This window comes from Crocodylus siamensis, chromosome 12 (genome assembly GCF_052110815.1).
Source record: "Crocodylus siamensis isolate JL-2025a chromosome 12, ASM5211081v1, whole genome shotgun sequence".
Classification (NCBI taxonomy): domain Eukaryota; kingdom Metazoa; phylum Chordata; order Crocodylia; family Crocodylidae; genus Crocodylus; species Crocodylus siamensis.
The window spans coordinates 25,475,965-25,490,635 of NC_143406.1; the positions used below are offsets into that span (position 1 = coordinate 25,475,965).

At 53.0% G+C, this 14,671-nt stretch overlaps 1 protein-coding gene across 1 annotated transcript; it reads left to right on the forward strand.

Moving 5' to 3' along the window:
* The first annotated feature begins 907 nt into the window (after positions 1-907).
* On the forward strand, positions 908-11,707 carry MCRIP2 (MAPK regulated corepressor interacting protein 2). Its single transcript, XM_090023845.1, has 5 exons — positions 908-1,112; positions 1,224-1,299; positions 8,761-8,888; positions 9,975-10,076; positions 11,265-11,707. Exons 1-5 carry the CDS (start codon positions 1,058-1,060, stop codon positions 11,333-11,335), a joined length of 432 nt encoding a protein of 143 aa, XP_089879971.1. The 5' UTR covers positions 908-1,057; the 3' UTR covers positions 11,336-11,707.
* The last annotated feature ends 2,964 nt before the right edge of the window (positions 11,708-14,671 follow it).

Below are 14,671 nucleotides of genomic sequence, written 5' to 3' on the forward strand. Positions count from 1 at the left end.
GGCAGACTCTTGTTTTTGTGTGCTAGCCTGTGGTGCTTCCCAGATCCACACCCGATGAAAGCAGGCCTTCCCTTACTTCCTAAGAGTTGAAAACTGCTAAAGAACCAAGAGGGCTCACCCACCGCAACATGCCCCATCGCGTCCCTATGGGCTTCAGGAGGCCATGGTGTTCGCCCTCCCCTCCACACTTACACCTGACCCTCAAGCATTTCCCCTCGTCCCAGCCGGCCGTTGGAAGGGCTCTTGCTTGCCCGACCTTTAATGCAGAAGGGCTCTTGGTGGGTTTATCTAGAAGGAGTCCCCAGCTACAACAGCCCAGAGAGGTTGCAAAGTGGCTCCTTCCAGCAGTTGCGGGCGGCGGTAGCATGGGACAGGCCACGCGGCCGTCCGTGACGCTGGCGGCCGGGATGTCGGCGGGATCGTCTTGCGCAAGAAGTTCAGGCGTAGAGGGCGGCAGCGGGGCCGGTCGGGGATGACTGCGCCGTCCAGAGCACGGAGCTGCCCTGAGGGGAGACGCGGGACCGGGCTCGGCGCGGGGGTCCGGCCTGGCACATCCTGCCGCTCCCCCGCGCCGCGCCCCGGCTCCGGCTAGGGCACAGCCCGCCCGGGGCACCGCGGCGCTGCCTCACGCCTGCCGGCATCCTGGGCCCGGGCGCCCGCGGTTCGCGCGTGGGGCTGTTCTTCCTCCTTCTTATTAATTAATACACATAAACACATAAGGTCTGGCACAACAGCGGAGGACGCGCCTTCCTGTAGCAACAAATATCCCGTCTTGTAAACGCACAAACAACTTGTAAAAGACCATCACCCCGCCGCCTCCTGCCAGAGGACGCGGCGCCTTTAAGGGCGGGGGCGTGTCCCGGCCCGCCGCGCCCCTCGGCCTCTTAAAGGTGCCGCGCTGCCACCGCCGCCGGCTCGGGGTCGGGTCAGGCTCTGGCGGCTGCGGTGGGGGTGTCGGTGTCTCAGAGCGGCCGCGACAGGCGGGGCGGGGCTGGGCCGGGCCGGGCCGGGCGCTGCGCAGGGAAGCGGCGGACTCCCCTCCCCCGTCCCCGCGCACATGATGTACACGCTCACGCGGGGCCCGAGCCGCCTGGCCACGCAGCGCCGGGCAGGTGAGCGCGGCCGAGGCGGAGGGGGCGCGGTGGGCAGCCCGGGGCCTCTCCGCGCGGGGGGCCGGGCGGGCGGGGGCGCGGAGGGCAGCGCTGACCCGGCCGTGTCCGCAGGGCCCCCGCAGCAGGTGGACGGCAGCAAGCTGGGCGACGCGCGATGCCGGCCGCCGGGCGCGTGGCCGCCGCCGAGGTGAGTGCGGGCGGGGGCGGGACTGACCTTGTGCAGAGGTGACGGCTCGTCCTTGCCGCGGCCCCGCGCGGCGGGGAGGGGGCCGCGGGCGGCGACCCGGGGCACCGCGGCACCCTCTGCCCCGGGGACCCGCCCGCGGAGGGGCCGAGGCCTGACACGCAGCCCCGGCCGGGCGCTCCCACGTGCGCTGCCCGAGCCCGCGCGGCGGCGCGGCCCTGGGGCGTCCCGTGCTGAGCCGGGCCGGGGCCCGCTCCGCGCCTCGTCCTCCGCCCCCCGGGCAGGGCCCGGAGCCGCAGCCCCGCGGGCGCCCCCGCGCCGGCCGCCTGGCAGATAAGGCCTCGGCCGCGCCTGGGCTCCGGAGATAAGAGCGGCCCGGGCCAGGCTGCGCCCGCGCCCCTCAGCCTCGCGGCGGGGACCGCGCCGGGCTGCCCTGGTGCCGGCGGCCAGCCCGTGCCAAGGGGCCGGGGAGGCTGCAGGCGCAGGTGGTGCTGGGCAGGCAACGCGGCTCTCGAGTGTGAGAAGCAACGGGGGCTGAGGTAACAGCAGTCCTTCCTGCCAGGCCCCAGCCCCATCTCCCCTCCCATGCCTGGACTTGGGTGCCAGCTCTGGGCTGTCCTTGTAGCCGGAGACGCTCGGCTGCCCAGATCTGCAGTCGAATGGCTGTGAAACTCCCTGTGGGCTGGGGTCTGCGAGGGCATGAGGGTGCTGCTGTGGGGAGCTGGACAGGGTCAAACTGTGAAGTCCGGCTCTGCTCCCTCCTCCATACCTGGGATGCTCACCCACCTGGTCTCAGGCAGGCAAACACACATACCTCTCATCTAGGAAGTTGCTTGCTGTGAGCAGTGCAAAGTGGGATGAAAGTGCTCTTATTTCCCTCTGACCTCACTGCACCTGGAGCACTTGGCATCCCCAAGACTCATCCACCAGGACCTTTTCCTCCCAGTATCTCTGCAGCTTTTGTCCCTATCTCACAGCACTCGGTTCCACAGGCTGAGAATACAACGAGAAAACTGTAGGAGCAAAGTGCTTGGAAGTCAGGAAATTGCAACAACAGTGCTGCACCCACAGGTTTACCTCTGGCCTACTGGAAGCCTGTGTAACTGTACAGCTGTCTGAGTACAGGTTCACACATCTCAAACAGCAAGTGGTCAAAGGCATGCAGTATTCCACATTTACAGTTGTTCTGCTGTGGGATGAAGTCAAATTGACACATAGCTATCCATTAAGGTTATTGTAGAAATTGCTTGGAGAGAACCTCCCAATTAAAGGTAGATTTCTGGTTACTGGGTCTGACTTTTCTAGTCTGTATAATCCAGATAACTTTGTTACATCCTGCATATGCAGTTTATCCTCTGCACATCTTCCTCCCACCTTCCCCATACATACTATATACTAATCTATAGTCTTGCAATGCAGTCTTTTCATCTGCTAATCAGATTTTGTGGGAAAAGCTACACTTTCATGGCTGGATATACAAGCTAGGACACCTGCTGTCCCCTGGGATGTGGTGTCTTCAAGGAGCTTTCCCTGGTGTGGGACATGGTTTCCTAGATAAAACATCTGGAGGAAATTTTGCTCATGACCATCTACTTTCTTTTCTCTCCTTATTTGCAATGTCAGAACATCCCTATAGCTAATACAAGTTTAGAAAAGTAAACTTGGGGAACACATATAGATAGAGTGGTCTTTTTTTAATGGCATGTAGTGGCTGCAAACAGGGAAGAAGAGCTATTATGATCAGCCATCCTACAAGCTACCGGTGCTTCTCCAAGCAGAGTTTGGGAACAACTGGTCTATTTGTTTCTATTCTTTCATTGTATCATTCACTGATATAATCTAGGTAACTGTCTTAGCTCTGATTTGTTCTACAGGTTGGATTTTCTTTCTTTCTGCAGCCTGCAAAAATGGGATGTCAGTTTGGGCTACAGCAGATGTTGAGCCCACCTATAATAATGAGGGTCCCTCTCTACAAGCTGCTGTGCTCCTCCTTCCTTGGCAGTGTCAAATGCTCTTGACAGCCACTGAAATCAACAGGTGTTAAGACTACGGAGGCGTCTCCAAGGGTTGGCTACATAATTTTCCCTTTAGGGTCTAACCCCAAGCCCACTGGCATTGATGGGAAGGTCTGTAATAATCCTTTGTGCTCCTACAGACCTCTTCATTCAAGAACTTTGAAAGGCACCATAGAACTGGTGAACTCAGCCTCCCACCACCCTTGTCAAGCAGATGTTTCTGCTGTGACATATGAGCTGCTTCTGTTGTCATTGGCTGCCATCCTGCAGGCAGAGGTAAATCTTGGATCAGTTTGACAGGATTATTGCTGTCAACAATTGATTAGTATTCAATTCCATCTATCAGATGCACCAACCTGGTTTCCATTTTCCGTGGTGCAGAGGAATTGTCTTGGATATCACCTATTTTCCTTGAAGCTTCTTTAAATAGGCCCCAGCCTTGAACTGTGACAGGCTGCTCCCAAAAGATTCTGCATTTGTGCCCTTTCTATTTTCTCCTCTTTATGGTGTAAAAACAAAAGCCTGAAAGTTCTTAATATTTCTTCAGAAACATCAGGCAGATCTGTTTGCAACTACATGGCTTTCGTGGACGCCTCCTTGAATAAAACATGGGTCAGAGTATTCTTTAGCTCTTCACTGAAAAGGCTGGAAGGATTGAGCAGAGCTTAAAACTAGAAACAGAAGTGTAACACCCTGAGCAAAAATTGTATCTCCTGTATAAACTGGGGGTTATTACAGTAAGATGGTGACATTGAAAACATTAAGGCATCTCTGGCCCATCCACAGGATGCCTTGTCTGTGCTGAGTGATTATAATTCTAAACTGAAAAGTGTGCAGGGGGAGAAATAATTTTGAAAAGAACCCACAAGCACCTCAGATCTTCCTGGCTGTCTTTCTTCACCCTCAAGAAATGCTCACATATTAAACAATATGGCTGTTAAACATTGACTGTCTTTTTGAACTACAAGTAACTTATTTGCCCTCCATTTAACTTTGCTAAAGGCTATATGATGCATCATTTCCTCTTGATATTTGGCTGGTCTTCCTCATTTCATGACACCCGCTCAGAAGGGATTAGCTGGTTTTTTCTCCTATCAAGGGAAGAGAGGGATTCCCAGGTAGACCCTAGATAAACCAGCAGGGCATTGTGAAAGTTCTTCAGACAGGTCCACTAGGGCTTATTGGGAAGGACAGTCACATGGCAGCAGTGCAGGGGCTTCAAATCTGTAAACAGGTGTTGTTTTTTTGTCACTGGACTCTCCAGCATTTCTATTTACTGGAATTGGTTGAAAATAGGGATTTCTGTTCCATAAGAAATCCCAGTATTTCAAAATCTGCTTTTGCTCTGGGTTGGGATGACTGGTGGTACTACTAAGATGATTCATGGACTGGAGAGTGTGTGGAAATCTTGCATTGGGAAGTTCTGTTTCAGCACTTCTCTTTTGCTCTTTCTGAACTGAAATTTTGATTTTTGTTGATTAGGTCCCTTGCGCCCCTCTTTTCTATGGGCTGCGGCCCGCAGCTGGACAACAAGTCCTGTGCTACATTATAGCTGGGTTGTTGGTTATAGTTGTGTTGGTCCAAGGCAGGGCTCCCCATGTTTATGTGCCCAAGGGCACATTTGAATTTTGAAAGAAAAAGCAGTAGGCGCCAATATGAATATTTAAAGTTTAGAATTTAATTGGATGCTTATCTTGCTGGGATCCTGTGACCCCAGCTGACGTCCTGCCCTTTGGGCAGGGGGCTGGACTCGATGATCTCCCGAGGTCCCTTCCAGCCCTAATGTCTATGAAATCTATGAAATTTAGATCAATCTAATTCTCTCATCCATTACTTAAAATTGCATTAGATCCACAAGTACAAGTTCTCTTTTCTTACAAAAAATATTTATGTAAAAAATATCTGTTGGAATAATGATTTTTACTGATCTTGAAAATGTGTGCAGGAACCTGAATAAACTTGGGGTGGGGGGGAGCACCATGGCTCCCACGATTGAGGACCGCTGGTCTAAGGACATAGGCAGGCAAGGTTTTTTGGGTAGATGTGATATCTTTTATTGCTGCATTTATAGCCACACTACTCTCCCGGGTTCCATATAAGTTCAGTTGGAGAGGAGACAGCATTGCATGCTGAGTTGTGTTGTCCAGCCAGGAAGCCCATGTCAGGGAGAAAAAATGGGAGTGTGATCCTTTGCCCCTCTCCTGTTAATTTAACAAGGTAAACAGCTTTCAGGGGGTTCTGGAAACATCAGCATGCAAACTGAAGGCCATTTTGCCTAGTGGTTAGATTTGGGCATCACAAAAGCTAGAATCTGTTCCTGGATTTACCCAGGAACAGATTGTGTTCCTAGTTTCTTGTGTGACTAAGTCCCTCAGACCCTCTGCCTCAGTTTCTCTATACCATGGAGATGAAGATATTTAGCTACTAAAAACACTCCCTCTTTCTTTGAGCTTTTGGTTACATTGCTCCCTCATACACAACAAAAATGCTAGTCTTTAACTTTTGCTGGTCAAAAAATGCAGTTCTCTGAAAACTAGACAGCCTTGTGCACATGTCACCTGCCTACAGGCTGCCTGTTGCAACCTTAATTTGCTCACCTTGTTAGTGTGGATTAGATGCAGCCTTTAAGCAATCAAATACTATTTTTCCCCCTTCTCCCATGGGACCTGGCCACTATTCCCTGCACAGGAGGGTTGGTACAAGGTTAACAAGTTCCTATTAAATAACTTGCATTTACCGTGCTGCCCTGAGCCTTAACCTACTGCTCACTTTACAGACTTTGCTCTGCTCTGCAGAGCACACAGTTACTTTCCTTGTGGGTTCCTCTTGTCACCATGATGTCTAGGTGCTTCACAATCCTCTGGATTCATCTGTACACCTCCTCCCCCATGAGAAGAGGGGTATTGTCTGCTTTTCACAGATGGAGAACTGACATGGAGATTGAGGTCACGAGCATCTACCAGTCATGGGGGCCCAGCTTGAGACACCCCAGATCTGACTTTTCAGAGTACTCAGTACCAGTTAGATCTTTATGTGTTTAGAGCAGAGCCATCATTGAGTTCAACTGCAGCTGGAAGTGCTCAGCACTGCTTCCCACCAGAACCTGGAGCAGTGATTCTCAATATTCCTTGTTAGACTCACCCCTCAAGGAATGGCAACTTTTGGTTTTTCACTCAGTTTTTTGACTACAGAAGAATAATAGAGCAGTTGTGTTGCAAAGAAGTCAGAAAGCTGACAGCAGGCCAGAATGTTTTTAATGCTATGAATTCCTATGGGGAATCTTGTGAACCATGTTCACATACCTAACAGGGCCAGCATTGCATGGCATCCTAGGGCACCCTTGAAAAGATCTCAAGGCATCTTCAAGTGCGGTGGCACCCTAGTTGAGAATCAGTGACCTGGAATTCCAGGCTGGGCACCAGAAAATGAGGCATGTGCAGTTAGTCACCCACTCTGCAAGGCTGGGTCTAAGGGACACGCATAGTGTCCCATAGGATGGCTGTGGCAGAGGCAGGGCACCACTGTTTTGTTTCTGTCTTTACTGTGAAATGACTCTCCTCATTCATGCAGTCCCCTACCTTGTTCATTCACTCCCTACCTTCTAACTGCTGCTACAAGGGAGGAACGGGCCTTACAGACATTGACCTCCTTCCCTACACAGCCCTGATTCACCTGCAGAGGGGACCAGCAGGCACTGGGGAAGTCCCTGTTCCCCAAGCACTGCCAGGAGTGACCAGGAATAACGGTCACAAGCTGGCAGAGGGTAGATTTAAGTTAAATATCAGGAGGCGCTACTTCACAGTCAGGGCGGCTAGGATCTGGAACTAACTTCCAAGAGAAATGGTGCTGGCTCTTACCCTGGGGGTCTTTAAGAAGAGGCTAGATGAACACCTTGCTGGGGTCGTTTGACCCCAGTACTCTTTCCTGCCATGGCAGGGGGTTGGACTTGATGATCTGCTCAGGTCCCTTCTGACCCTAGAAACTATGAAACTGAAACTATGGAAGAAACGGGATCTGGTCATGTAATTAAATACAGTGTCATTAGGCACAGGCAGCCTTAATCCTGGCTGTGCCTGGCTCTGCAGCCTTAGCACATGCATGGGACAATGTGCTGTGGTTTCCTAGGTTTTGCTCTGTTAAAACCAGTGACACTGCAGAAATGTCATTATGTGACCTTGTCATAGGGGCTTAGTAGGATCAGACCCTTGCAGTTAGTGACAAACCTCTGCCTCTGGAGTTAACAGAGTAACTGGTGACAGTTGTCACCAGCACTATAAGGAGGGATGCTGATTAGCAGGGGGATGGTGAGCTGTGGGCACTGAGCTGAAGGGTGCTGTGTTCTAGTGGGCATAGATGCTTCTATCCCTTTCTCCCAAGCACCACCTGGCCTAGTCTCCTCCAACCCATCTCTACCCTGCTCCTGGCTCACCCCAGTTCCAGTTTCCTGCTTTTAAGTTCTTCTTCTGTTTTACCTGTCTCCTTTTGACACTGAAATCCAGTCACTCCCAGTCTACCTTCCCCTACTCCTGTGGGCTCCCAGCTTCCTCACCCCAACTCAGTCCCTCCCACTCTTGACTCCTTGCCCCAGGCTCTTTGTTCAGCCAGTTCCACTCTTCTTCAAGTGTTTTGGCTCCTCCTCTGATCCATTTTTCCATCCTTTTCCCTTCTCCTCCACCTCCGCAGGTTCTCCCAGTCCCAGTCTCCTCCCATCTACTGACTTACAGTCCTCCCTTGCTTTCCACCATGGCTTCTCTCTGCCTTCCCAGTCTTAAGTCCCAATCTATTTCTCCCAACACCTCCACTTGTTGTTACCCTACTTTCAAACCTGTGCTTCCTGGGCCTGGTAAGAGTGCCAAAATCCCATTTCTAATCCCAGACCTGTACTTTTTTCACTTTTCCCCCAGTTCTGGCACTAACAGTGAGGAAAAGAGATTGATAGACTCTGTTCTTCCTCAGCTGAGTCACCCTGGACCCAGCTCTTCCCAGGCTCCACTTCTGTCTTGCTTGGGTCCAAGGGAAGGTGATGTGTTGTAAGCTCCTTTGCTAACAACTGAAGGGCTGTCCTGTGCCTGTTTGTGCTGTAGGAGTACCATGATGTACCATGGTTGACATAATGGGCATGTCAAGTGCTTCATAGACACAGAGCTGCCCTCCTTTCCCACTGAAGACTCTCATAGTCCTTTACAGAGGTAGAAGAATACTCCCATTCTGTACATGGAGGAACTGGAGGCATAAAGGAGTAAAGTGACTTTCCCAAGGCTACAGAGTAAATCCCTGTCAAAGGCAGAAATAGAACCCAGGAGTCCAGACATCCGGGCTCCTTCTGAAATGGCTGCAGACTGTCCTGTCTGGCTGCACTCCCAGCTCCAAGCCCAGCAGCTGACTGGCTCAGAAAGGAAAGAGTGTTCTGTCTTCCTGTGCTCTCCATTTTCTCTCTCTGTCTCAATAGCCCTGCTCCAAAACTCGTGTTCAACAGAGTGAATGGCAAGAGGCCCCCGGCAGTGATACAGCACATGTCAGCCACAGAGGAGTGCTACACGTCAGCACATGAAGAGAATGTGCGGTTTGTCTATGAAGGTAAGCACCAGAGCCAGGGTCTAGCTACTTCACGGACAAGAAGGCAAGGTTGGTGGGGGTGCCATGGGTAAACCCTGCTCTCTCAGTTGCATCTCCATACCAGGAGCTTCCATGGGCTGTAATATAGCAGAGGAACGGGTCATATCTCAGTGCGGGGCTCTCCAGAGGCTGTAGTACAGCAGAGAATGAGCTGTGTGTCAAAGCTGTCAGTTGCCAGGGGTGGTGACATTTGGCTGAGGCAATGCAGCCGTGTGTCAGTGATGGGTTTTCAGAGTCTGGGATGTAGCCATGTCATGATGGTGGAAGTTGCCAAGGGCTGTAGTGTGTGTGTCTGTGTGTGTGTGTGTGTGTGTGTGTGTGTGGAGGGTGGCATTTCCTTGGCGCTGAGCTGTGGTGAAGGTCCTCTGGTGTGACATAGTTAACCTCTGTACTATTGCTGGTTTCTGCTCACTCAGAAATGGATCTCCTCTTCCCTCCTGCCGAGTCCAGATGCTCAGTGGCATCAGCCAGTAGGAGGACTCTAGACCTTGTCTGCCCACTTCTGCCCATGGGCATTTGGAGCCTCCCTAGCAGCTGTCCCAGCTCGAGTGGGGTGGATGTGCTCCTTCCTACGCTTCTACCATGTACAGTGTCCTGACAGAGGGGTGGTCAGAGCTATCCTGTGATGTCTCCTATCATGAAGAGCTCATGTTGTAATCTGGCAATGAGGCCAAGCTGGGGCACTCTGGGGCACAGTAGCATCACCCAGCTCTCTGGGGCAGCAGGGAAAACAACCCTGAGTGGAAAGTAACTGGTGGGACTACCTCCTGTCACTCAGGTGCCAAATACCCTCCCTCAGCCACAGCAGTAGTGGTCTGCACTGGGGCAGCATCTTCCAGCTGTGCTGCGGGGTTGGGGCATGTGACACAGGAGGTGTAGTGACTTGGAGCTCAAGGAATGTGGGGATATGAGGGGAACCCCAGTAAAGCAAACTTTTCAGTCCTGGTCAGAGCATGGGCAACTGAATGATCATCTTGTTGTAGGGTGGCTTCATCTTCCCCTACCAAAGGAACCTGCCTTTCTCATACCCTCCTCTCTCCTTTCCAGCCTGGCAGCAGATAGAACAGCAGCTGGATGACAGCCAGAATGGGGAGACCAGCTGCGGCCCTGTGCAATACGAAGAGATAACTCCCAACCCTGGATTGAAAAGTGAGTGTCCGTGGGTCACCTCCAGGGACTAGCACCCATCCACATGAAGCAGTGCTTTTCAGCACTCGAGGGCCTATATGCCAGCTCCATGCAAGCATCTGTGCCATGTCCCTTGGAAGTTCTCATATGTTACCCTATGTAGCCCTTCATGTCAGCAGTGAGGCTGTCAAGTGCAGTAAGTTGGAGGGTCTTAGCGAAGTCCAGAGTGGATTTCAGATTGCTCATCTAGCAGCATCTGCTCAGTGTCTCCCTAGTCTAGCAGAGAGAGCCCTTAGAAATAACAGGACTTGGGAGTGTCTACACTGGTTTAAGTATGTGAACTGTGCAGGATGGAATGTAAGTATTGGCTGTGCTGGGGGAAGGTAGGGTGTATGTCAAGTTCCCTTGTCCCCTGCAGAGTCCTGCTTGAGTCTGGGGGAGATGAGAAATGTCAGGCCCTAGGATACTGTGACTTTGGGTATCTAGATGGTTTCATTAAACCCCTCATAGCACCGTCAGCCAAGGCTTTGAATAAGTCCTGCTGTACCTACATAGCAGGAGCAGAACAAAGGTGCCAGCACACTGGGGCTAATACCCTGTGGTCCAAATGAGGCCAGGTGATGGGGGTGGGGGGGGGTTGTGGGCTTCTCTTTAAAACTGTTTTTCCAACAGGCTGTCTTGGGGCCTGGGGTAAGCCACCACAGTCACCTACCTGGGTCCCAGCACCATGGCGCCCCCTAGTGCCATGTGTGGTGGTGGGGTGGGACAGTCCCAAGCGGAAGGCTGGCACCTGCTGAGTCACCTGCACTATTTACTCATGTTGCTGGCCGGGTCTCTGGTGGGATTGGCTCTGGGGAGTGAAGGATCCTGTTCTCCCTTTGAGCATATGTGTTAAGGATAGAACAGTACAGGGATTTACATAGCATCTCTCAGCATTCATTGGAGAGTATTATTGGGGTAGTATGAGCCAAGACTCAGTGCCACAGATTCACAGCAGTTGAAAGAAGGAAGTGGTTTCCTGGAGCACTAGGTTTAGCTTTTTATTCTTTCAATAAGAAGTTAGGGAGCTTTTTGCTGGGCACTCAGTGTTGTCCTCTGTGGGGAGATGGGGGAAGTGCCCCAAAGTGGCATGAGTTCCATGAGGCTTTGCTTCCCCTCCATTACTGCTCAAGTTCTGCTACCCTGCCCCCTTTTCTCTTTCTCTTCCAGACTTTGTGCCCATTGATCTGGAGGAGTGGTGGGCCCAGCAATTTCTGGCAAAAATTGAAAATGGCTCATAGAAAACTGCCCTCCTGGTCTGTACACAACACTTGAGTTAAAATGACAAGAGCTCTCTATAAAATAGTCTCGGCCAAGTGAAGATGGCGGAAACGGACCACGGTACCTCCTCGCCGACCACCCCCTGTCTGGACACAGCAGGGCCAGGGGAGGAAAGCAGCTACACACTGCCTCCGCCAGGATTCCTTAAGTGCCAGTCGAACCGTCGAAACTCCTGCAGACTCTGTATCTGAGAGATCTCGCCGCAGTCGGTGCGGGGTGGGGAGAGGATTGTGACTCTAGGTCTCTCCCTAGGCCATGAGCTGCAGCCCTGAGAGAAGACAGTTGTTCTCTGTAACCAGGATCTGGGTACAATAAAGAGCTGAAACTGCCAATGGATGGGAACTTGCACGCCTTGGAGGAGATATTCACAGGCTCTGCAGGATGACATGGGGCAAGAGATGGTAAAACAGTGCAGCTGCTGGGGGCAGGTTGAGCTCCAGGAGTGAGACGGGGCCCTGCGTGACTCTGATGGGTGGGTGCCTGGTGAGGTGGCCAGAGCATTTTTGGCTTTGTTTGCCTCTGGGTGCCCCACAGGCAATGTAGTTACAGCAGTTTGCTTGGCTGGCAGCCCCACAATGGAGGCAGGTAGCTGTGTGCTGGCTGGGACAGCCCTGGTAGTACCCTCTGCAGAAATATGCTATTGCAGAAACCTCCAGCCTGGGTTTATGCCTCTCTTGTGTTGCAATTTGGGCAATGTTCTCCCATCCCAGACCTACATGTGCACACATGTGGGGGTTCAGAGCACAAGAGAGACCTGATGTAGGGCTGTAGTGGAAGCCGCTGCAGCAGGAAGAAAGCCTCAGTGCAAGCCTGGTCCCCACAGAGCCCTCCTACCCCCACAAGGGGAACTACTGTGTGAAAGGCTTCCTTCTCAAGTTAAAGATGCCCCCTGCATCTGTCTTGCCTGCCTCCCCTTTTTCCCTCCCCCATAGGCCACCAGATATTCTCTTCCCCGCCACAAAATGCAGTCTGCTTCCCAGCATCACTTAGGCTTTGACCCTGGGACTACTCTGCAGGTGGCAGACAGGCTCCTTTGCCCCCAGCCAGGCCTGGGTTTATGGGATCACCTAGCTTTGGGGTGAAGGAAGGATCTGTGGAGGGTGGCAGGGCTAATGCCTGTCTTTGGTTTTTCCAGCTGGGCTTCCTGCCTGCCTTGCAGCCCTTGGGAGGAGAAGCCAACCATACCTCGAAGCCTGGAAGACCAGAGTGAGGGGGGGCAAAGCTGAGGTCTCCAGCCTCAGGCCAGAGTAGCCAGGGCTGCATCTGTGGGCAGGGGCACCTGGCTGCTTTGGGGCCGTGTCCCAGGCACTAGAACCTGTGCATGCTGATTCCTGCTGGGCCCAACTAAGCAGTGCCACCCCGTCACGGGAGGCCTGTGTATGAGGACAGGGATGCGTTCATTTCCAGCTGTTGCATGTACAAGTCCCTGCTGAAAATGGTGGTGCCTCTGACTGTAAACCTGAGCTGGATGACTGACCCTGCAGTTGGGGCAAGGTGGCTATGTCTAGTGGAGATGAGTGGTACAAGTTCTCCAAGCAGGGCCTGTACCTGCTGCCTGTAAGGGGAGCTTGGGGGCAAAAGCACAAGACTCCCAGCTGAGCCTTCTCACTACAATGCACAGAGCTGTGGGCTTGAGAGGCACAAGGGCCCAGAGTGGGTGCTCAGCATAGGGCTCACAGCTCCCTGCAGGGCATCTCGGGAGTCTGCCATGTCCCAGAGCCCAGGGTGTTGGGTGGCAGTAGGGAGAATCCCAGCAAGTCTGGACAGAGGAAGATAGGACAAGCCCAGATTTCCAGGCCCTAGAGGGTCAGGAGCTTTCAGGTGTTGTCTTTTGTCTCATTGGGAGGCTGACAACTCAGTTCCCTGTGGCTCAGGCTGTCGCACCTCCTGCCCCAAGAAGTATAGGATTCCAGATAGGAGTTAAGTACTGTTACATGGCCCAGGGCACTTCCCTTGCCCAGTGGTACTCATATATGGAATTCCTCCTCAAGCTCACCCAGGGTTGTGGAGTCAGAAGCTGTTCTGTGCTGGGAGGGGGGTCTTGCTAGCATGAGACCTGTGTGACTAGGGTGTTGCACAGGGCTCGCTGGACACTGGAGACAGGCTAGTTTTGGCTGCTGGGATTGATGGCAGGAGGTGTCTGCTCCTGACGCTTTCTCTGCTTCTGGGCCAAAGACTATTTTGCACAGAATGCTCAAGGTGGGAACATGCAGTGAGACTGGGAGTCCCCATGGACACTGCATCTCCCAGCTCCCACCCCAGGGTTGCTTCTTGGCCCACAACACACTCCTACTTCCCTGCTGCAGAGATGATTGACAGCAGGTTGGGGGCTCCCAGCTGGAGGGTGGAGTGCCTGGCTGGCTGAACATCAGTCCTGTGGGGCTGCATCTAAGCTCCCTCTTCCTCTGTAGCCAGCACTGACAACCAAGCAGAGGTGTGACTAAAAGCACAGGGTCGGTGGGAAGGGCTGGGGGGGGGAACCTGGGAGCTTTGGTGTGTGTTTCAGGTCCCTGCTACTCTGTTGCACTTGGCATGGCTGGGTTGAATGGGACTCCAGCTGTGCAAAAGCATTCATTTCCCAGGCATGAGGAGGGTTGGAAACTGCCACGGTGCTAAGGACTGAATGTGCAGTGCAGCTTGACAGCCCAGCCACTCCATGTTATGTTGGATGGCATCCATGGCTTGAAAAGGGATTCTAGCACTTGGCAAAGTGCTCTGGGCAGTGCCTCAAGTGACACTGTTTATGCAGTGAGAGACTCTCAAAGGAGCGTGACTGCTGGGCAGGCAGGAGAGCCCCAGGACAAAGTCACCTGCAGGGAGGGAACTGCCAAGGACCAAAAAAAAAAAAAAAAAAAGACTCATCAGGGGCCCCTTGTCCGACTGCTTGGGGCAGGGAGGTAGTTCTGGTGGTACCCGTGTCTGCTAATGGGCTCCACTGGATTTGCCCAGGAAGCAGGAGACCCTGGGCTGGGAAAGACAGCACGGCTGGGCTCAGCAGGCCTGTAGGAGATGCTGAAACAGTGCTATGCTGCCTACTCCTGGAGGGAAGGCCACAGCTTCCTTGGGAATGGTACCTGCTACAGCAAGGAGTGGGGGAGGACACTTGGCTTCCCATCCCAAGCATTGCCACTGAGGTGCCAGGTTACCTTGGGACAGATATTGCCTCTGTAGTACCGTGGGGTTAGGCCCTGCACAGCTCCACATTGCTGTAACTAGCATCCTGCCAGCTTGGGCACAAAGCGTAGGCTTCAGCTCAGATCTGACATGTCTGAGGGACAGCCCCATGCTGGAGCTGG